The sequence below is a fragment of the Mobula birostris genome, chromosome 5 (assembly GCF_030028105.1).
Source record: "Mobula birostris isolate sMobBir1 chromosome 5, sMobBir1.hap1, whole genome shotgun sequence".
NCBI lineage: Eukaryota > Metazoa > Chordata > Chondrichthyes > Myliobatiformes > Myliobatidae > Mobula > Mobula birostris.
Window position 1 is genome coordinate 90,644,484 of NC_092374.1, and position 22,935 is coordinate 90,667,418.

The 22,935-nt window shown below is 50.9% G+C and overlaps 1 protein-coding gene across 7 annotated transcripts in view; it reads left to right on the forward strand.

The window, feature by feature from the left end:
- Positions 1-10,648: 10,648 nt before the first annotated feature.
- Positions 10,649-22,935, forward strand: part of LOC140197865 (immunoglobulin superfamily member 3-like) — a 100,171-nt gene continuing 87,884 nt past the window's right edge. For all 7 annotated transcript variants that reach the window (XM_072258398.1, XM_072258402.1, XM_072258395.1 and 4 more), the window contains exon 1: positions 10,649-10,825. In XM_072258398.1, coding sequence (XP_072114499.1) covers positions 10,777-10,825 — 49 coding nt within the window. In that variant the 5' untranslated portion in view covers positions 10,649-10,776. The remainder of the gene's footprint in view (positions 10,826-22,935) is intronic.

Below are 22,935 nucleotides of genomic sequence, written 5' to 3' on the forward strand. Positions count from 1 at the left end.
ATCGTGTTGGGAAGTGTGTCGTCATGCACTTTGGTAGAAGACATAAAAGCATAGACAATTTTCCAAATGGAGAGCAAATTCAAAAATTGAAGGTGAAAAGGGAGTTGGGAGTCATCATGCAGGATTCCAGAGGTTAATGAGTTGGTGGTGAGGAAGGCAAATGCAATGTTCACATTCATTTTGAGAGGACTAGAATATAACAGCAAGGACGTAATTTTGAGGCTTCACAGGGCACTGGTGAGACCTCACTTAGAGTGCTGTGAACAGTTTTGGGCCCCTTATCTAAGAAAGAATGTGCTGGCATTGGAGTGGGTTCAAAGGAGGGTCACAAAAATGATTCTGGGAATAAAAGGCTTATTATAAAGGAGCATTTGATGACTCTGGGCCTGTACTCACTGGAATTCAGAACAGTGATGGGGGATCTTATTGAAATTGATCTAATATTGAAAGGTCTTGATAGGGTGGATCTGAAGAGAATGTTTCCTATGGTGGGGGAGTCTAGCAGCAGATGGCACAGACTCAGGATAGAGCGATGTCCATTTAGAACAGAGATGAAAAGAAATTTCAGAGAATATGTGGAATTTGTTGCTACAGGCGGCTGTGGAGGCCAAGTCATTGGGTATATTTAAGGCAGAGGTTGATAGGCTTTTGATTAGACAGGGTATGAAGAGTTTTGGGGAGAAGGGAGGAGATTGGGGCTGAGTAGGAAATGGATCAGCCATGATGAAATGGTGGAGCAGACTTGATGAGCTAAAAGGCCTGTTTCTACTCCTGTATCTTATGGTCAAATATTCCAACTAATTCCAACAGATATACTGCTGAAAATATCCTGATTGGTTGCATCACGGCCGAGTACTGGAATTCCAATGCAGAGGAGTGTAAGAGGTAGCAGACGGTGGTAGATACAGCCCGGTCCATCACGTCCACATTCCTTTCCACCATTAACGTCTATAGGATGTGCAACATCTGCCATCAAGTGTCCCTGATATTCATCCAAGTGCCTCGTCTTGCTCCTATCCTCGGGCAGGAGGTACAGAAACCTAAAGCCCCATACTGCCAGGTTCAGGAACAGCTACTTCTCTACAACTGTTAGGTTCTTGAACTGACCTGCACAACACTAATCACTACCTCTCCTTCACCATTCCCATTTCTCTCTCTCACCTTATCTCCTTACTTGCCCATCACCTCTCTCTGGTGTTCCTCTCCCTTCCCTTTCTTCCATGGACCTCTGTCCTCTCCTATCAGATCCCCCCTTCTCCAGCCCTTTATCTCTTCACCAATCAACTTCCCAGCTCTTTACTTCATCCCCTCCCCAGTTTCAGCTATCACCTACTACCTTTTACTTCTTCCTCCCCTCCCTCCCTCCTCCCCACCTTCTTACTCTGACTTCTCATCTTCTTTTCCCAGTCCCGGTGAAGGGTCTCAGCCCGAAACTTCGACTGTTTACTCTTTTCCATAGATGTTGCCTGGCCTGCTGAGTTCCTCCAGAATGTTGTGTGTATTGCTTTGACTTCTAGCACCTGCAGATTTCCTCCTGTTTGTGATCCGTTCTGAGGCGCTCTCTACGGTTCTGTTCTCCTTTGCCCTCCACCTCGTGTGAACTCTTGTCCCTCTCGTAGATCGACGACCTTATTTCCCTGGTGTTCCGAGCAAACATTGTCAGCAGGCTGTCAGTACAGGAAGCGGGCGTCACGAGCGAGATCCTGGCAGGCGGCATGAAGTCACTGAGTCATCAAAATAGAGAAGGAGGAGTACAGTTTGGCAATCACACCTCTCCACACTTCCACTTTCCATGTCAGTTTGTTACTGGTACCAAAAGTCAGTGAAAAGCTTGACTGGAGTCACAGAGTACTACAGCACAGAAACAGCCATTCAGCCCATCTAGTCTGTGCCAAACCATTATTCTGCCATGGTTCCTGAACAGTTATTACCCTGCCACCAAATCTTGTCATCAGCAAACTTACTAATTGGACAACATCACCCAAGACTGGTGCCTGGGGGTGTAACGGAGGCAGATCACTGCACACAGGCCATGTTCTCTTCAAAGTACTACCATCGGGCAGGAAGGACAGGAGCCTTAAATCCCACACCGCCTGGTTGAGGAACAATTATTACCCTGCAACCTTCAGCCTCCTGAACCAGAGAGGATAACTTTGCTCGTCTCAACACTTAACTGATTCCATAAGCTACAGACTCACTCAATCTACAACTCAGTACTATACATTTTTTTTTATTTACACATTGGTTGTCAGTCTTTTTCTCACATAAATTCTACTGTATTTCTTATTTTCCCTTATTTCCTTGGCTGCAAGAAAACAAATCTCAAGGTAGTATGCAGTAACATATACGTACCTGTTGAGACAGGGCCCGAAACAATGACTAGACTCTTTTCCACAGATGCTATCTGGCCTGCTGAATTCTTCCAGCATCCTGTGTGAGTTGCTCGGATTTCCAGCATCTGCAGATTCTCTCTTGTCAGGGTCATGCCTGCCAGTTCTGGTGTACTGGGTTACTGAGATCCATTGTAACATCTAACCATCAGGAAGGTGGTCCTGCAACACTCCGTGGAAAGGGAAGGGCATGATAATGCACAGAGGAAGTCATGGTCATCTACTGCATCAAGGAAGACGCCAGTTGTGATGACAACTCATACCACTGGATCTGGTCTTTCAAGGGCTAAAGTGTGTAACTGCCCCAGTGCAATAGCTTTACCGCTTTAAAAAGTCTCCCATTCAGGTTTCCTGTCATCATCAGATATGACAGACAACCACCATACATACTTTGATAATAAGCTTACCTCACTTTGCATGTTATGTGTTCTATCTGGAAATGTATGGATCTCCTTCGGTTCCAGTGGGCTCATATATTCACCCACCCAAGAGCAGTGAGAGAACTTCTTCTGTTACGTAACCGGCAACAATGAATATCAAACGAGACAGGTTATATAAAAACAACCAAACGTTTATTAAACACAGATAAACGATAAAAAAAACAAACAAAAACCTTAACCGGAAGTTAACCGTTATGTAGCTGTTCAACAAATCGTCTCTTGGCACTGGTTCTTAAAGTGTTAAATGCGAAAACAGTTCTTAAGGCGGTAAAGTCAGATATAGTTCTTAAAATGGTAAATTCGTAAGTCCAACAGATTTATATGTTCAATTGGGAGAGACTTCTCTGGAGAAGGATTTCTTCATAGACGTGACTTTCCTGCTGGTTCTGTCCAAAGGATTCACAATGCAGGAAATAAACAGTTTAAAACAACTGACCTTAATTTCTTTTAGAGAGCAAACCTTGCATGAACTCTTTTCTCTTTCAGCAAGAGTTATCTTCGATGCAGGTCACTACTCCTTCAACAAAGACTCAATAAGGTCAATCCTTTGTTAAATTGCTGAACGATACTGACTCCCCTCAATCCTTCGGGTCCTGTACTTCGATAAAGTCTTCACTCTCCCTTCTACTACTGCTGGAATAAGGTACATCAGCACATCTAGCCAAAAATTTCCAGTCCAGTAATATTGTACCTTGCAACAAAACGTACAACCGTTTTAAGAATGAAACTGCGTCATAAAAACAAATACGCAACAGAAACAGAGACACAGTACGTTCTAGCTGGAAATCTAAAAACTTAAATCTAAACTGCGTCATCTGAGGTCTTCCCTTATATACCCGTGGTGCACATGTCATCACGTGACCTCAGATCGGCGGGAAAATTACATCAGGTGACCTCCAAAAGACCATTACTTCATTCTCACAAAAAAAATCACAAATCTCCTTGAGGCATGTAACAATTCACAATAAGAATAGTTCAAGTTTAATTGTCATTCAACCATACATGAATACAGTGTTACTCTGGGGCTCAAGTGCAAATCACTGTACCCACAATCTTACACAGCACCAGGCATATACAGCATGTATAAAATAGCAAGTATGTATAAGTTATCAGTAAAATACAGCCACATAAAAAAGTATAGTCCATGGTCCCAAGTCCATAGATGTCGAACACGATACAGCTTGTTGTTTGATGAGTGAACACTAGGGGGCAGCACCAACTCCAGCTTGAAGGCTGTGCCACTCTACCTCCGGTGGAGCACACCAACTCTGACGCCCCTCTCCTGGGAGGCTGTAAACAGGAGACGCCACAGCTTGAGGCCTACTCCTTTTTTTACAGTAAATGCAGTCGTGAACCATAGCCAGATCAGAAATGCTGATCAAGTCAACTAGTTCCCAAAGAGAACTCTGATAGGCCAATCGGTTGGTTCACTGCTGCTCAGCAATAGAACACACAAAAAAAATCATACGTACAATTAAGAAACATTAAAAATTATTAGAGATACTGGAGTCATGATGATCATGATGAAGTCTGCTGGAGAGAGATATTTATACACGTGCTGTCCTCCATAATTCAAAGAGATTGAAGGGTGACAAAACGTGGCAGGAGAACATGGAACTAAAAACTAATCCCTACCGGGAGAAAACAGCACCTGCTCTTTCCGCACTGTTCTCCAGCAGTTTAAGGACTAAGTCCAGCCGGAACATAACTCACAAGTGCTCTTGAAAGTCAGGTATGACCAGGGTCATGCAGCTCCCTCACTGTCCAGCTCTACTGTCCTCCAATAAATCCGTGAATCAGACTTAGAACATAGAACATAGAATACTACTGCACAGTTCAGGCCCTTCGGCCCACAATGTTGTGCTGACCATCAAACCCTGCCTCCCATATAAGCCCCCACCTTAGATTCCTCCATATACCTGTCTAGAAGTCTCTTAAACTTCACTAGTGTATCTGCCTCCACCACTGACTCAGGCAGTGCATTCCATGCACCAACCACTCTCTGAGTAAAAAACCTTCCTCTAATATCCCCCTTGAACTTCCCACTCCTTACCTTAAAGCCATGTTCTCTTGTATTGAGCAGTGGTGCCCTGGGGAAGAGGCGCTGGCTATCCACTCTATCTGTTCCTCTTATTATCTTGTACACCTCTATCATGTCTCCTCTCATCCTCCTTCTCTCCAAAGAGTAAAGCCTTAGCTCCCTTAATCTCTGATCATAATGCATACTTTCTAAACCAGGCAGCATCCTGGTAAATCTCCTCTGTACCCTTTCTAATGCTTCCACATCCTTCCTATAGTGAGGTGACCAGAACTGGACACAATACTCCAAGTGTGGCCTAACCAGAGTTTTATAGAGCTGCATCATTACATCGCGACTCTTAAACTCTATCCCTTGACTTATGGAAGCTAACACCCCATAAGCTTTTTTAACTACCCTATCCACCTGTGAGGCAACTTTCAGGGATCTGTGGACATGTACCCCGAGATCCCTCTGCTCCTCCACACTACCAAGTATCCTGCCATTTACTTTGTACTCTGCCTTGGAGTTTGTCCTTCCAAAGTGTACCACCTCACACTTCTCTGGGTTGAACTCCATCTGCCACTTCTCAGCCCACTTCTGCATCCTATCAATGTCTCTCTGCAATCTTTGACAATCCTCTACACTATCTACAACACCACCAACCTTCGTGTCGTCTGCAAACTTGCCAACCCACCCTTCTACCCCCATATCCAGGTCGTTAATAAAAATCACAAAAAGTAGAGGTCCCAGAACAGATCCTTGTGGGACACCACTAGTCACAATCCTCCAATCTGAATGTACTCCCTGCACCACCACCCTCTGCTTTCTGCAGGCAAACCAATTCTGAATCCACCTGGCCAAACTTCCCTGGATCCCATGCCTTCTAACTTTCTGAATAAGTCAACCGTGTGGAACCTTGTCAAATGCCTTACTAAAATCCATATAGATCACATCCACTGCACTACCCTCATCTATATGCCTGGTCACCTCCTCAAAGAACTCTGTCAGGCTTGTTAGACACGATCTGCCCTTCAGAAAGCCATGCTGACTGCCCCTGATCAGACCATGATTCTCTAAATGCCTATAGATCCTATCTCTAAGAATCTTTTCCAACAGCTTTCACACCATAGATGTAAGGCTTACTGGTCTATAATTACCCGGACTATCCCTACTACCTTTTTTGAACAAGGGAACAACATTCGCCTCCCTCCAATCCTCCGGTACCATTCCCGTGGACAACGAGGACATAAAGATCCTAGCCAGAGGCTCAGCAATCTCTTCTCTTGCCTCGTGGAGCAGCCTGGGAAATATTCCGTCAGGCCCTGGGGACTTATCTGTTCTAATGTATTTTAACAACTCCAACACCTTCTCTTCCTTAACATCAACATGCTCCAGAACATCAACCTCACTCAGATTGTCCTCACGATCATCGTTCCCTCTCATTGGTGAATACCGAAGAGAAGTATTCATTGAGAACCTCGCTCACTTCCACAGCCTCCAGGCACATCTTCCCACCTTTATCTCCAATCGGTCCTACCTTCACTCCTGTCATCTTTTTTTTTCTTCACATAATTGAAGAATGCCTTGGGGTTTTCCTTTACCCTACTCGCCAAGGCCTTCTCATGCCCCCTTCTTGCTCTTCTCAGCCCCTTCTTAAGCTCCTTTCTTGCTTCCCTATATTTCTCAAAAGACCCATCTGATCCTTGCTTCCGAAACCTCATGTATGCTGCCTTCTTCCTCCTGACTAGATTTTCCACCTCACTTGTCACCCATGGTTCCTTCACCCTACCATTCTTTATCTTCCTCACTGGGACAAATTTATCCCTTACATCCCACAAGAGATCTTTAAAGATCGACCACATGTCCATAGTACATTTCCCTGCAAAAACATCATCCCAATTCACACCCGCAAGTTCTAGCCTTATAGCCTCATCATTTGCCTTTTCCCAATTAAAAATTTTCCTGTCCTCTTTGATTCTACCTTTTCCATGATAATTATAAAGGCCAGGGAGCGGTGGTCACTGTCCCCCAGATGCTCACCCACTGAGAGACCTGTGACCTGCCGGTTCATTACCTTGTACTAGATCTAGTATGGCATTCCCCCTGGTCAGCCTGTCCACATACTGTGACAGGAATCCGTCCTGCACACACTTAACAAACTCTGCCCCATCTAAACCCTTGGAACTAATCAGGTGCCAATCAATATTAGGGAAGTTAAAGTCACCCATGATAACAACCCTGTTATTTTTGTACCTTTCCAAAATCTACCTCCCAATCTGCTCCTCTGTATCTCTGCTGCTACCAGGGGGCCTATAAAATACCCCCAGTAGAGTAACTGTTCCCTTCCTGTTCCTGACTTCCACCCATATTGACTCAAAAGAGGATCCTGCTACATTACCCACCCTTTCTGTAGTTGTAATAGTATCCCTGACCAGTAATGCCACCCCTCCTCCCCTTTTTCCACCCTCTCTATCCCTTTTAAAGCACTGAACTCCAGGAATATTGAGAATCCATTCTTGCCCTGGTGCCAGCCAAGTCTCTGTAATGGCCACTACATCATAATTCCATGTATGTATCCAAGCTCTCAGTTCATCACCTTTGTTCCTGATGCTTCTTGCATTGAGGTACACACATTTCAGCTCTTCTACCTTACTGTCTTTACACCGTTTATTCTGCTTCTCTTTCCTCAAAGCCTCTCTGTATGTTAGATCTGGCTTTACTCCATGCACTTCTTTCACTGCTCTATCACTCTGGGTCCCATCCCCCTCGCAAATTAGTTTAAACTCTCCCGAACCATGCTAGCAAACCTACCTGCAAGGATATTGCTCCCCCTCGAGTTCAGGTGCAACCCATCCAATCTGTACAGGTCCCACCTTCTCCAGAAGAGATCCCAATGATCTAAAAATCTAAAATCCTGCTTCCTGCACAAACTCCCCAGCCACACATTCAACTGCCATCTCCTCTAATTCTTACCATCACTGTCACGTAGCACTGACAGCAATCCTTGAAGCACTCCGCATTAACAATGTCCAACAGGGTCTTGCCAGCACAAGAAAAGTGACTAAGGTGATCATTTGCTGCTACACTGCACACCTCCCTCGCGCACCGATGCCTCTGACTCAGGCAGCAGGACAGTCCGCACGAAGTCCAGCTCCTTCAATTTTTCTGCCATCACTGATGGGGTAGACCTGCAGTACTCTAAGTTCTTCATATCCAGCAGTGTCTTGCGATTGTAAAAAGTACATTTTAAAAGGACAATAACCCCTTTGGCTGACCCCGTCAAAGGCACTGCGATTGAATGTGCTGCCATCTTACCAGAAGAAATCTTAAAACTAGAAGAAGGTTCAAGGCAGCAGTTCATCACTTAAAGGTCAATTTTGGGTGAGTGCTAAAGACAGGCTTTGTTGTCCTGGGAATAAATGAAAAGAGGAGCAAAAGGAAAATCACGCAGATGCTGGAAGTCCAAAATTAATTATAATTGGGTGGCATGGTTGCAGTGTTTTACAGTAGAGGTGACCTGGGTTCAATTCCCGCCACTGCTTGTAAGGAGATTGTATGTTCCTCCCGTGACCACAAGGGTTTTCTCCTGGTGCCGTGGTTTCCTCCCACAGTCCAAAGACATACCAGTTGGTAGGGTAATCGATCATTGTAAATTGTCCCGTGATTAGGCTAGGATTAAGTTGGGGGATTGCTGGGTGGTATGGCTCCAAGGGCTGGAAGGGCTGAATCACAATAAAAAAAAATAAAATTGTTTATTTTTGTAAATGATAGCAATTTGTATGTATTAGACTATACTACTTCTGCAAAGCAACACATCTCATGGCGTACAGTCAGTGGATACTTTATTAGGTACACCACTACATGTGCTGATGAGGGAGGTCAGAGGAGAATGGCCGGACTGGTTCAAGCAGACAGGAAGGTGGCAGTAACTCAGATAACCACACGTTACAACAGTGCAGTGCAGAAGAGCACCTCTGAATGCACAACCTTGAAGCATCCTACAGCAGAAGACCATGAATATACACACTGTGGTTACTGTATTAGATACAGGAGGTAACTAATAATGTGGCCACTGAGTGTATGTCAGTGCTAATAAACTTGATTCTGAAACACTCAGCTGGTCAAACAGCATCTGTGGAGAAGAGAACAGTTAATATTTCAGGTTGAAGTCCTTTTCAAAACTCAAGTCATTGAGCTGAAATGTTAAAGAGCCTGTTCCTCTTTCTACAGACTCTGCTTAACTTGATGGATGTTTCCAGTTGGTTAAAGAACCAATAGCATTGGCAAGGAACCGTAACCATGGGAACAGAAGTTCACAGGAACTGAAAGATTATGGGATGGGGTTAGGGTATAGGCTGGAGATGGACAACTGAAGAGGGTTAGAAAGTGAACTGGGGCAAAGGGATTGGAAAGCAGGAATGAAGGGGTCTTCACTGGGAACAGCCTGATGATGGTTTCAGGAAAGATGACAATGGGTGGCTGGAATCCTGTGAGACGTCAAGAGCTATGAAGCAACTGCAGGTACAAAATTATTCAGCAGAGAGAGATGTAGATATGAACGTCATGTCCTCAGTGCTTTGTTCAAGAACTGTTTGTTACTAACTAATGATATGCCTATTTGGGTGTCTATCTACACACCTACCCCTCTGTTTATATGTCTACCTACCTCCACTGCTCTCTAAATAGCCATCCCCCTCTCTCTCTACATCCATTTTTTCACTCTCTCTGTCTATCTGTATCTAACTCTAGCTAAGTGCCTATCTCTCTCTCACTCTATCTATCTCTCTATCAACACTAGATACTGCAAATGCTGGAACCTGGAGCAGCAAACAGTCAGCTGAAGACCCTCAGCCGGTCAGGCAGCATCCGTGGAGGGAAATGGGCAGTCAACGTATTGGGTTGAGACTCTTCATCCCTCTCCCAGTCTATTTATTCCTGTACAGTACTGTGTATAGCCAGGGTGCCCAAGCCTTTTCCACAGCAACATATTTGCCAATGTGGAGCGGCGAGCAAGATTGTAAATCTGGTGGGACTCGAGGATGTTGGGAGTGGCGAGGGTGGAGTGCCACAGGAGGGGTGTGTGCCAGAGGTAAGGGGGAAGGGGGTGGTCTAGGTGCAGACTCATTCAGACCCAGTCCTGAGACACCAGGCAAGTTCATTCAGTTCCTAACAATTGGTTTATTAATCATTATAGAAAGTCTCTCTGGTGCTTCCCACCCTCCCCTCTCCCTTCCCCTTTTCCCAACCATGATTCCCCTCTCCCTGCCCCGCTTCCCACTCTCAGTCTAGAGACCCATATCAGAATCAGGTTTATCATCACTCACATATGTCATGTAATCTGTTTTTTTTTTGTGACAGCAGTACAGCACAATACAAAAAATTTCTACAGTACCGTGCAAAAGTCTTAAGCATCCTTGCTTTATACAGTATATGTGCCTAAGACTTTCGCACAGTAATATATAACTACATATATCTATTATCTCTATCTATTATCTATCAATGCCTATCTGTCTATCTGCCTCCCTACTTCCCTGCCCACCCCTCTCCCTGTCTAGGAGAGGACACAGGTTGAGTGGAACCAGCCTCGGTCCCTGTCCTCCAATGAAGGGTCTTCACTCTTGTGTCATCTGCCTCAGAGGCCGAGGAGGAAGTGAGTGTGGGTTAAAGTTAAATCTGGAGAGGACTGGCGACAGGTTGGAGAGACACTGAGTCAGAATAAAACCTCCCAGCATGCAAGAGCTGGCTGGAGGGTGTTATTATCTGGAACTGCACAGTCCACATTCTGGTGATACGTGCGCTGAAGTCTCAGGACAAGGTTTGCTGCTGTCTGACTTGAAGGTGATGTGTTTCACGTCAGTTAACGGACAATTTCAGAAGTTCTGAAGCAATCCCTGCTCCAAGCTTACTTAGAGGGAGAGAGGTGGACATGAAGTTCTCCAGCTCTGTGGTTCCAATCTGTTTGTTACTAATTAAAGGTCAGTCAATATGTCTATTCATCCAGCTTTTCAGCTGTCTACCCATCTCTCCATCTATCAGTCCATCTGCCCGTCTCTCCAACCTACCAGTCCACCTACCTGACCGTCTCTCCAATGCCCAGTCTATCTGACTATCTCTCCAACCCCCAGTCCGTCTACCTGACCGTCTCTCCAACCCCCAGTCCGTATATCTGACTATCTCTCCAACCCCCAGTCCGTCTACCTGACCATCTCTCCAACCCCCAGTCCATCTACCTGACAGCCTCCCCAACCCCCGGTCCGTCTACCTGACCGTCTCTCCAACCCCCAGTCCGTCTATCTAACTATCTCTCCAACCCCCGGTCCGTCTAACTGAACGTCTCTCCAACCCCCGGTCCGTCTAACTGAACGTCTCTCCAACCCCCGGTCCGTCTACCTGACCGTCTCTCCAACCCCAAGTCCATCTACCTGACCGTCTCTCCAACCCCCAGTCCGTCTACCTGACCGTCTCTGCAATGCCCAGTCTACCTGACCGTCTCTCCAAACCACAGTCCGTCTCTCTGACCGTCTCTCCAGCACCCCAGTCCGTCTATCTGACCGTCTCTCCAAACCACAGTCCGTCTCTCTGACCGTCTCTCCAGCACCCCAGTCCGTCTATCTGACCGTCTCTCCAATGCCGAATCTATCTGACCGCCTCTCCAAAGCTCAGTCCGTCTACATGACCGTCTCTCCAACCCCCAGTCCGTATATCTGACTATCTCTCCAACCCCCAGTCCGTCTACCTGACTGTCTCTCCAACCCCCAGTCCGTCTACCTGACCATCTCTCTAACACCCAGTCCGTCTACCTGACCGTCTCTGCAATGCCCAGTCTACCTGACCGTCTCTCCAAACCACAGTCCGTCTCTCTGACCGTCTCTCCAGCACCCCAGTCCATCTATCTGACCGTCTCTCCAATGCCGAGTCTACCTGACCGCCTCTCCAAAGCCCAGTCTGTCTACATGACCGTCTCTCCAACCCCCAGTCCGTATATCTGACTATCTCTCCAACCCCCAGTCCGTCTACCTGACCATCTCTCCAACACCCAGTCCGTCTACCTGACCATCTCTGCAATGCCCAGTCTACCTGACCGTCTCTCCAAACCACAGTCCGTCTCTCTGACCGTCTCCCCAGCACCCCAGTCCGTCTATCTGACCATCTCTCCAATGCCCAGTCTACCTGACTGTGTCTCAACGGATGTCAGTGCGGCTCAGGTGTGTGGAACGACTCGGGCTGAGCTGCTCGTCGGGCCCAGGCCCCGCAGCCTTACCCGAGAGACGAATCCACACAACTTGAGCCGTCTTTCATCAACACCCACAATCCCGTTCAGGGATGCAGGCAGGAGGTACCTTTATGGGCTGCTGCTCCACACCCTCCACTTCCTAGCATTTGTCCACCGTCCCGACACGCCATGGCGGTCGGTCTTTCCACCTGGAGGTGAGGGGGGTCCCCAGTGGAAGTCCCTCTACAAGGGAGTCCTTCCCATGCACCTTGGGGATCTCGGCTGGAGGGTGCTGCATAAAGCGATGCCCTGCAATAAGTTCTTTAGTTTGTACACGGATCTCCCAGCCACGTGTCACTTCTGCGGGCTGGAGGAGACCGTGTACCATATGTACGTGGAGTGTGTGAGGCTGCAGCCCCTTTTCGCGTATTTGCGTGGGCTGCTTCTCGCCTTCTGGTTGCATTTCAGTCCCACCCTATTCATATATGGTCATCCAGTAAGGAGGGGGGCACAGAGGGATGAGGATGTCCTTGTCAACTTGCTCCTGGGGCTGGCGAAAATTGCCATCCGTGGCTCCTGGAAAAGGGTGGCAGGAGGTTCTCCCCGGGCGGACTGCCTGGCTATGTTTAGGGGGTATGTTCGAGCCCGGGTGAACATTGAAAAGGAATACGCACAGTCCACGGCGACCATCGAGATGTTCCGGGACCGTTGGGCTCCGCGGGGTGTAAATGCCATCATTGATGAGGATGGCAATATATTGGTTTAACATGTATTGTCTGTTTGTAGTGTAGTAAATGTGTTATTCACTGGGTTTGTAAATATTGTATAGCACCGACATTTGTAATAAAGAATTTTGTTTAAATAAAAAAAAAGGTCAAAAAAAAAAGTCCATCTACCAGACCGTCTCTCCAACCCGCCCAGACTGTCTAACTGACCGTCCCTCCAACTCCCAGTCTATCTGAACGTCTCTCCAATGCCCAGTCCGTCTACCAGACTGTCTTTCCAACGCCCAGTCCATCCACCTGATCGTTTCTCGGACTCCCCAGTCCGTCTACCAGACCGACTCACCAACGCCCAGTCCGTCTACCTGATCGTTTCTCGGACTCCCCAGTCCGTCTACCAGACTATCTCTCCGACACCCTAGTCCGTCTACCAGACCGTCTCTCCAACCGCCCAGTCTGTCTATCTGACCGTCTCACCAATGCCGAGTCCGTCTACCAGACCGTCTCTCCAACGCCGAGCCGGTCTACCAGACCGTCTCTGCAATGCCTGGTCCGTCTACCAGACTGTCTCTCCAACGCCCAGTCTATCTGACCATCTCTCCAACCCCCAGTCTATCTGGCCATCTCTCCAACCCCCCAATCCATCTTCCAGACTGTCTCTCCAATGCCCAGTCCGTCCACCTGACCATCTTTCCGACCCTCAGTCCATCTACCAGACCGTCTCTCCAACCCACCAGTCCGTCTAACAGACCTACTCTCCGAGCCCCCAGTCCGTCTACTAGACTGTCACTCCAACCGCCCAATCTATCTGACCATCTATCCAATGCCCAGTCTGTCTACATGACCGTCTCTACAACGCGCAGTCCGTCTACCAGACTGTCTCTCCAACGCCCAGTCTATCTGACGGTCTCTCTAAAGACCTGTCAATCTGACTGTCTTTCCAACCCGCAGTCCGTCTACCAGACTGTCTCTCCAAACCTCAGTCCGTCTAATGGATCGTCTCTCCAACGCCCAGTCTGTCTACCAGACCGTCTCTCCAAAGCCCAGTCCGTCTACCTGACCGTCCCTCCAACACCCAGTCTATCTGACCGTCTCTCCATTGCGCCGTCTATTTGACTGTCTCTCCAACCCCCAGTCCGTCTACCAGACCGTCTCTCCAATGCCCAGTCCATCTAACAGACTGTCTCTCTGAGCCCCCAGTCTATCTACCAGGCCGGCTCTCCAACGCTGAGTCCATCTACCAGACCGTCTCTCCGAACCCCCAGTCAGTCTACCAGACCGTCTCTCCAACGCCCAGTCTGTCTACCTGACGGTCTCACCAACGCGCAGACCGTCTACCAGACCGTCTCTCCAACACGCAGACCGTCTACCAGACCGTCTCTCCATTGTCCAGTCCGTCTACCAGACGGTCGCTCCAACTCCCAGTCTGTCTACCAGACGTTCTCTCCAATGCCCCAGTCCGTCTACCAGACCATCTCTCCAACCCCCCAGTCTGTCTATCTGACCGTCCCTCCAACGCCCAGTCTATCTGAAAGTCTCTCCAACGCCCAGCCTATCTGACCCTCTCTCCAACGCCCAGTCTATCTGACCGTCTCTCTAACGCCTAGTCCGTCTACCAGACCGTCTCTCTAACGCCCAGTCCGTCTACCAGATCGTCTTTCCGACCCCCCAGTCCATCTACCTGACCGTCTCTCCAACCCCCGGTCTATTTGGCGATCTCTCCAACCCCTCAGTCTATCTGGTCATCTCTCCAAGCCCCAGTCTATCTGGTCATCTCTCCAACCTCCAGTCTATCTGGTCATCTCTCCAACCCCCAATCCGTCTTCCAGACTGGCTCTTCAATGCCCAGTCCATCCACCTGACCGTCTCTCCGACTCCCCCCCCCAGTCCGTCAACAAGACCATCTCTCTGACACCCCCAGTCCGTCTACCAGACCGTCTCTCCGACCCCCCTAGTCCGTCTACCAGACCGTCTCTCCGAACCCACCCCCCCAGTCCGTCTACCAGACTGTCTCTCCAACCCACCCAGTCCGTCTAACTGACCATCCCTCCAACGCCCAGTCTATCTGAACGTCTCTCCAACGCCCAGTCTATCTGACGGCCTCTCCAACCTCCAGTCCTTCTACCAGACCGTCTCTCCAACGCCCAGTCCGTCTACCAGGCCGTCTCTCCAACGCCCAGTCTATCTGACCGTCTCTCCAATGCTCCACCTACCTGACTGCCTCTCCAACCTCCAGTACGTCTACCAGACTGTCTCTCCAATGACCAGCTCGTCTACCTGACCGTCTCTCCAATGCCCATCCGTCTACCTGACCGTCTCTCCAACGCCCAATCCGTCTACCTGAACGTCTCTGCAACGCCCAGTCTATCTGACCATCTCTCCAATGCCCCGTCTATCTTTCTGTCTCTCCAACTCCCAATTCGTCTACCAGACCGTCTCTCCAACGCCCAGTCCATCTACCAAACCGTCTCTCCATTGCTTCAGTCCGTCTACCAGACAGTTCTTCCAATACCCAGTCCGTCTATCAGACTGTCTCTCCAACGCCCAGCCCATCTATCGGACCATCTCTCCAACCCCCCAGTCCGTCGAACAGACCGTCTCACCAACGCCCAGTCCGTCTACCAGAAGGTCCCTCGAATGCCCAGTCAGTCTGCCTGACAGTCTCTCCAACGCCCAGTCTATCTGACCGTCTCTCAAATGCCACGCCTATCTGACTGCCTCTCCAACCTCCAGTACGTCTACTAGACTGTCTCTCCAATGCCCAGTTCGTCCACCTGACCATCTTTCCGACCCTCAGTCCGTCTACCAGACCGTCTCTCCAACCCGCCAGTCCATCTAACAGACCTACTCTCCGAGCCCCCAGTCCGTCTACTAGACTGTCACTCCAACCGCCCAATCTATCTGACCATCTCTCCAATGCCAAGTCCGTCTACCAGACCGTCTCTGCAACACCCAGTCAGTCTACCAGACCGTCTCTCCAATGCCCAGTCCGTCTACATGACCATCTCTACAACACGCAGTCTGTCTCTCCAACGCCCAGTCGGTCTACCAGACTGTCTCTCCAACGCCCAGTCTATCTGGCGGTCTCTCTAAAGACCCGTCTATCTGACTATCTTTCCAACCCACAGTCTGTCTACCAGACTGTCTCTCCAAACCTCAGTCCGTCTAACAGATCGTCTCTCCAACGCCTAGCCTGTCTACCAGACCGTCTCTCCAAAGCCCAGTCCGTCTACCTGACCGTCCCTCCAACACCCAGTCCATCTGACCGTCTCTCCATTGCGCCGTCTATTTGACTGTCTCTCCAACCCCCAGTCCGTCTACCAGACCATCTCTCCAACGCCCAGTCCGTCTACCAGACTGTCTCTCCAACGCCCAGTCCGTCTACCTGACGGTCTCACCAACGCGCAGACCGTCTACCAGACCGTCTCTCCAACCGCCCAGTCTGTCTATCTGACTGTCTCACCAATGCTGAGTCCGTCTAACAGACCGTCTCTCCAACGCTCAGTCTATCTAACCATTTCTCCAACACCCCTTCTATCTGGCCATCTCTGCAACGCCCAGTCTGTCTACCAGACTGTCTCTCCAACACCCAGTCCGTCTACCAGACCGTCTCTCCAACGCCAATTCCGTCTACCTGACCGTCTTTACAACACGCAGTCTGTCTGCTTGACCGTCCCTCCAACGCCCAGTCTATCTGAATGACTCTCCAACCTCCCGTCTATCTAGCCATCTCTCCAACCCCCCAATCATACTTCCAGACTGTCTCTCCGACCCCCAGTCTGTCTATCTGACCGTCCCTCCAATGCCGAGTCCGTCTACCAGACCGTCTCTGCAACGCCCAGTCCGTCCACCAGACTGTCTCTCCAACGCCCAGTCCGTCTACCAGACTGTCTCTCCAATGCACAGTCTATCTGACGGTCTCTCCAAAGACGCGTCTATCTGACTGTCTTTCCAACCGGCAGTCCATCTAACAGACTGTTTCTCCAAACCTCAGTCCATCTACCAGATCGTCTCTCCAACACCCAGTCCGTCCACCAGACCGCATCTCCAACGCCCAGTCTGTCTACCAGACGGTCTCTCCAACGCCCAGTCCGTCTACCAGACGGTCTCTCCAACCCTCCCAGTTCGTCTATCTGACCGTCCCTCCAATGCCCAGTCTATCTGAACGTCTCTTCAACGCCCAGTCTATCTGACTGTCTCTCCAACGCCCAGTCCATTCACCCGACCGTCTCTCCGACTCCCCAGTCCATCTCTCCGACCCCCCAGCCTGTCTATCTGACCGTCCCTCCAACGCCCAGTCTATCTGACCGAATCTCCAACCCCCAGTCTATCTGGCCATCTCTCCAACCCCAAGACTATCTGGCCATCTCTCCAACCCCCCAATCCGACTTCCAGACTGTCTCTCCAACGCCCAGTCCATCTGAACGTCTCTCCGACTCCCAGTCCGTCAACCATACCGTCTCTCCAACCCGCCAGTCCATCTAACAGACCTACTCTCCGAGCCCCCAGTCCATCATCTAGACCGTCTCTCCAACCGCCCAGTCTGTCTATCTGACCGTCTCTCCAATGCCGAGTCCGTCTACCAGACCATCTCTCCAACGCCCTGTCCGTCTACCTGACTGTTTCTAAAACGCGCAGTCCGTCTACCATACCGTCTCTCCAACGCCCAGTCCGTCTACCAGACCGTCTCTCCAACGCCCAGTCCGTCTACCAGACTGTCTCTCCAACGCCCAGTCTATCTGACGGTCTCTCCAAAGACCCGTCTATCTGGCTGTCTTTCCAACCCGCAGTCCGTCTACCGGACTGTTTCTCCAAACCTCAGTCCGTTTACCAGACCGTCTCTCCAACGCCAATTCCGTCTACCTGACTGTCTTTACAACGCGCAGTCCGTCTACCAGACTGTCTCTCCAAACCTCAGTCCGTCTACCAGACCGTCTCTCCAACGCCAATTCCGTCTACCTGACCGTCTTTACAACGCGCAGTCCGTCTGCCTGACCGTCCCTCCAACGCCCTGTCTATCTGAATGACTCTCCAACCCCCAGTCTATCTGGCCATCTCTCCAACCCCGCAATCATTCTTCCAGACTGTCTCTCCGACCCCCAGTCCGTCTACCAGACCGTCTCTCCAACCACCCAGTCTGTCTATCTGACCATCTCTCCAAAGCCGAGTCCGTCTACCAGACCGTCTCTGCAATGCCCAGTCCGTCTACCAGACTGTCTCTCCAACGCCCAGTCCGTCTACCAGACCGTCTCTCCAACGCTCAGTCCGTCTACCAGACCGTCTCTCCAACGCCCAGTCTGTCTACCAGACTGTCTCTCCAACGCCCAGTCTGTCTACCAGACTGTCTCTCCAACGCCAATTCTGTCTAACTGACCGTCTCTCCAACGCGCAGTCCGTCTACCAGACTGCCTCTCCAACGCCCAGTCTGTCTGACGGTCTCTCTAAATACCTGTCTATCTGACTGTCTTTCCAACCCGCAGTCCGCCTACCAGACTGTCTCTCCAAACCTCAGTCCGTCTAATGAATCGTCTCTCCAACGCCCAGTCCGTCTACCTGACCGTCCCTCCAACACCCAGTCTATCTGACCATCTCTCCATTGCGCCGTCTATTTGACTGCCTCTCCAACCCCCAGTCTGTCTACCAGACTGTCTCTCCAATGCCAATTCTGTCTACCTGACCGTCTCTCCAACGCGCAGTCCGTCTGCCTGACCATCTCTCCAATACCCAGTCTATCTGACTGTCCCTACAACCACCCAGTCTGTATATCTGACCATGACTCCAACGCCGAGTCCATCTACCAGACCGTCTCTCCAACGCCAAGTCTGTCTACCGGACCATTTCTCCAATGCCCCGTCTATCTGATTGTTTCTCCAATGTCCCGGCTATCTGACTGTCTCTCCAACCCCCAGTCCATCTACCAGACAGTCCAACCAAGGCCCAGTCCGTCCACCAGACCACCTCTCCAATACCCAGTCCATCTACCAGACGGTCTCTCCGACCCCCCAGCCTGTCTATCTGACCGTCCCTCCAACGCCCAGTCTATCTGACCGACTCTCCAACCCCCAGTCTATCTGGCCATCTCTCCAACCCCCAGTCTATCTGGCCATCTCTCCAACCCCCCAATCGGTCTTCCAGACTGTCTCTCCAATGCCCAGTCCGTCCATCTGACCGTCTCTCCGACCCCCAGTCCGTCAACCAGACCGTCTCTCCAACCCGCCAATCCATCTAACAGACCTACTCTCCAAGCCCCCAGTCCGTCTACTAGACTGTCTCTCCAACTGCCCAGTCTGTCTATCTGACCGTCTCTCCAATGCCGAGTCGTCTACCAGACCGTCTCTGCAACGCCCAGTCCGTCTACCAGACCGTCTCTCCAACGCCCTGTCCGTCTACCTGACCGTTTCTCCAACGCGCAGTCCGTCTACCAGACTGTCTCTCCAATGCCCAGTCTGTCTAACAGATCGTCTCTCCAATGCCCAGTCTGCCTACCAGACCGTCTCTTCAAAGCCCAGTCCGTCTACCTGACCGTCCCTCCATCACCCAGTCTATCTGACCGTCTCTCCATTGCGCCGTCTATTTGACTGTCTCTCCAACCCTCAGTCCGTCTACCAGACCGTCTCTCCAACGCCCAGTCCGTCTAACAGACTGTCTCTCCGATCCCCCAGTCCATCTACCAGACCGTCTCTCCGGCCCCCAGTCCGTCTACCAGACTGTCTCTCCAACGCCCAGTCCGTCTACCTGACGGTCTCACCAACGCGCAGACCGTCTACCAGACCATCTCTCCAACCGCCCAGTTTGTCTATCTGACCGTCTCTCCAATGCCGAGTCCGTCTACCTGACCATTTCTCCAACGCGCAGTCAGTCTACCATACCGTCTCTCCAACGCGCAGTCCGTCTACCAGACCGTCTCTCCAACGCCCAGTCCGTCTACCAGACCGTCTCTACAACGCCCAGTCCGTCTCTCCAACGCCCTGTCCGTCTACCTGACCGTTTCTCCAACGCGCAGTCCGTCTACCAGACTGTCTCTCCAACGCCCAGTCTATCTGACGGTCTCTCCAAAGACCCGTCTATCTGACTGTCTTTCCAACCCACAGTCCGTCTACCAGACTGTCTCTCCAAACCTCAGTCCGTCTAACAGATCGTCTCTCCAAAGCCCAGTCCGTCTACCTGACCGTCCCTCCAACACCCAGTCTATCTGACCGTCTCTCCATTGCGCCGTCTATTTGACTGTCTCTCCAACCCTCAGTCCGTCTACCAGACCGTCTCTCCAACGCCCAGTCCGTCTAACAGACTGTCTCTCCGAGCCCCCAGTCCATCTACCAGACCGTCTCTCCGGCCCCCAGTCCGTCTACCAGACCATCTCTCCAATCGCCCAGTTTGTCTATCTGACCGTCTCACCAATGCCGAGTCCATCTAACAGACCATCTCTCCAACGCCCAGTCTGTCTACCAGACTGTCTCTCCAACACCCAGTCCGTCTACCAGACCGTCTCTCCAACGCCAATTCCGTCTACCTGACCATATTTACAAAGTGCAGTCCGTCTGCCTGATCGTCCCTCCAACGCCCAGTCTATCTGAATGACTCTCCAACTCCAGTCCATCTGGCCATCTCTCCAACACCCCAATCATTCTTCCAGACTGTCTCTCCGACCCCCAGTCCGTCTACCAGACCGTCTCTCCAACAGTCCAGTCTGTCTATCTGACCATCTCTCCAATGCCGAGTCCGTCTACCAGATCGTCTCTGCAACGCCCAGTCCGTCTACCAGACCGTCTCTCCAACGCCCAGTCCGTCTACCAGACCGTCTCTCCAACGCCCAGTCCGTCTACAAGACTGTCTCTCCAATGCCCAGTCCGTCTACCAGACTGTCTCTCCAACGCCCAGTCCGTCTACCAGACTGTCTCTCCAATGCCCAGTCTATCTGACAGTCTTTCCAACCGGCAGTCCATCTACCAGACTGTTTCTCCAAACCTCAGTCCATCTACCAGACCGTCTCTCCAACGCCAAGTCTGTCTACTTGACAGTCTCTCCAATGCCCAGCCCGTCTACCGGACCATTTCTCCAATGCGCCGTCTATCTGATTGTTTCTCCAATGTCCCGGCTGTCTGACTGTCTCTCCAACCCCCAGTCCATCTACCAGACAGTCCAACCAAGGCCCAGTCCGTCCACCAGACAGTCTCCCCAATGCCCAGTCCGTCTACCAGACCGTCTCTCCAACGCCCAGTCCGTCTAACAGACTGTCTCTCCGAGCCCCCAGTCCATCTACCAGACCGTCTCTCCGGCCCCCAGTCCGTCTACCAGACCATCTCTCCAATCGCCCAGTTTGTCTATCTGACCGTCTCACCAATGCCGAGTCCATCTAACAGACCATCTCTCCAACGCTGAGCCGGTCTACCAGAACGTCTCTGCAATGCCCGGTCCGTCTACCAGACCGTCTCTCCAACGCTCAGTCTATCTAACCATCTCTCCAACACCCAGTCCATCTGGCCATCTCTGCAACGCCCAGTCTGTCTACCAGACTGTCTCTCCAACACCCAGTCCGTCTACCAGACCGTCTCTCCAACGCCAATTCCGTCTACCTGACCATCTTTACAAAGTGCAGTCCGTCTGCCTGATCGTCCCTCCAACGCCCAGTCTATCTGAATGACTCTCCAACTCCAGTCCATCTGGCCATCTCTCCAAACCCCCAATCATTCTTCCAGACTGTCTCTCCGACCCCCAGTCCATCTACCAGACCGTCTCTCCAACCGTCCAGTCTGTCTAGCTGACCATCTTTCCAATGCCGAGTCCGTCTACCAGATCGTCTCTGCAACGCCCAGTCCGTCTACCAGACCGTCTCTCCAACGCCCAGTCCGTCTACCAGACCGTCTCTCCAATGCCCAGTCCGTCTACAAGACTGTCTCTCCAACGCCCAGTCCGTCTACCAGACTGTCTCTCCAATGCCCAGTCTATCTGACAGTCTTTCCAACCGGCAGTCCATCTGCCAGACTGTTTCTCCAAACCTCAGTCCATCTACCAGACCGTCTCTCCAATGCCAAGTCTGTCTACCTGACAGTCTCTCCAACCACCAGTCCATCTACCAGACAGTCCAACCAAGGCCCAGTCCGTCCAACAGACCACCTCTCCAATGCCCCGTCTGTCTACCAGACGGTCTCTCCGACCCCCCAGCCTGTCTATCTGACCGTCCCTCCAACGCCCAGTCTATCTGACCGACTCTCCAACCCCCAGTCTATCTGGCCATCTCTCCAAACCCCAGTCTATCTGGCCATCTCTCCAACCCCCCAATCGGTCTTCCAGACTGTCTCTCCAACGCCCAGTCCGTCCATCTGACCGTCTCTCCAACCCCCAGTCCGTCAACCAGACCGTCTCTCCAACCCGCCAATCCGTCTAACAGACCTACTCTCCAAGCCCCCAGTCCGTCTACTAGACTGTCTCTCCAACCGCCCAGTCTGTCTATCTGACCGTCTCTCCAACGCCCTGTCCGTCTACCTGACCGTTTCTCCAACGCGCAGTCCGTCTACCAGACTGTCTTTCCAATGCTCAGTCTGTCTAACAGATCGTCTCTCCAATGCCCAGTCTGCCTACCAGACCGTCTCTTCAAAGCCCAGTCCGTCTACCTGACCGTCCCTCCATCACCCAGTCTATCTGACCGTCTCTCCATTGCGCCGTCTATTTGACTGTCTCTTCAACCTTCAGTCCGTCTACCAGACCGTCTCTCCAACACCCAGTCCGTCTAACAGACTGTCTCTCCGATCCCCCAGTCCATCTACCAGACCGTCTCTCCGGCCCCCAGTCCGTCTACCAGACCGTCTCTCCAACGCCCAGTCCGTCTACCTGACGGTCTCACCAACGCCCAGTCCGTCTACCTGACGGTCTCACCAACGCGCAGACCGTCAACCAGACCATCTCTCCAACCGCCCAGTTTGTCTATCTGACCGTCTCTCCAATGCCGAGTCCGTCTACCAGACCATCTCTCCAACGCCCTGTCCGTCTACCTGACCGTTTCTCCAACGCGCAGTCCGTCTACCATACCGTCTCTCCAACGCGCAGTCCGTCTACCAGACCGTCTCTCCAACGCCCAGTCCGTCTACCAGACCGTCTCTGCAACGCACAGTCCGTCTCTCCAATGCCCTGTCCGTCTACCTGACCGTTTCTC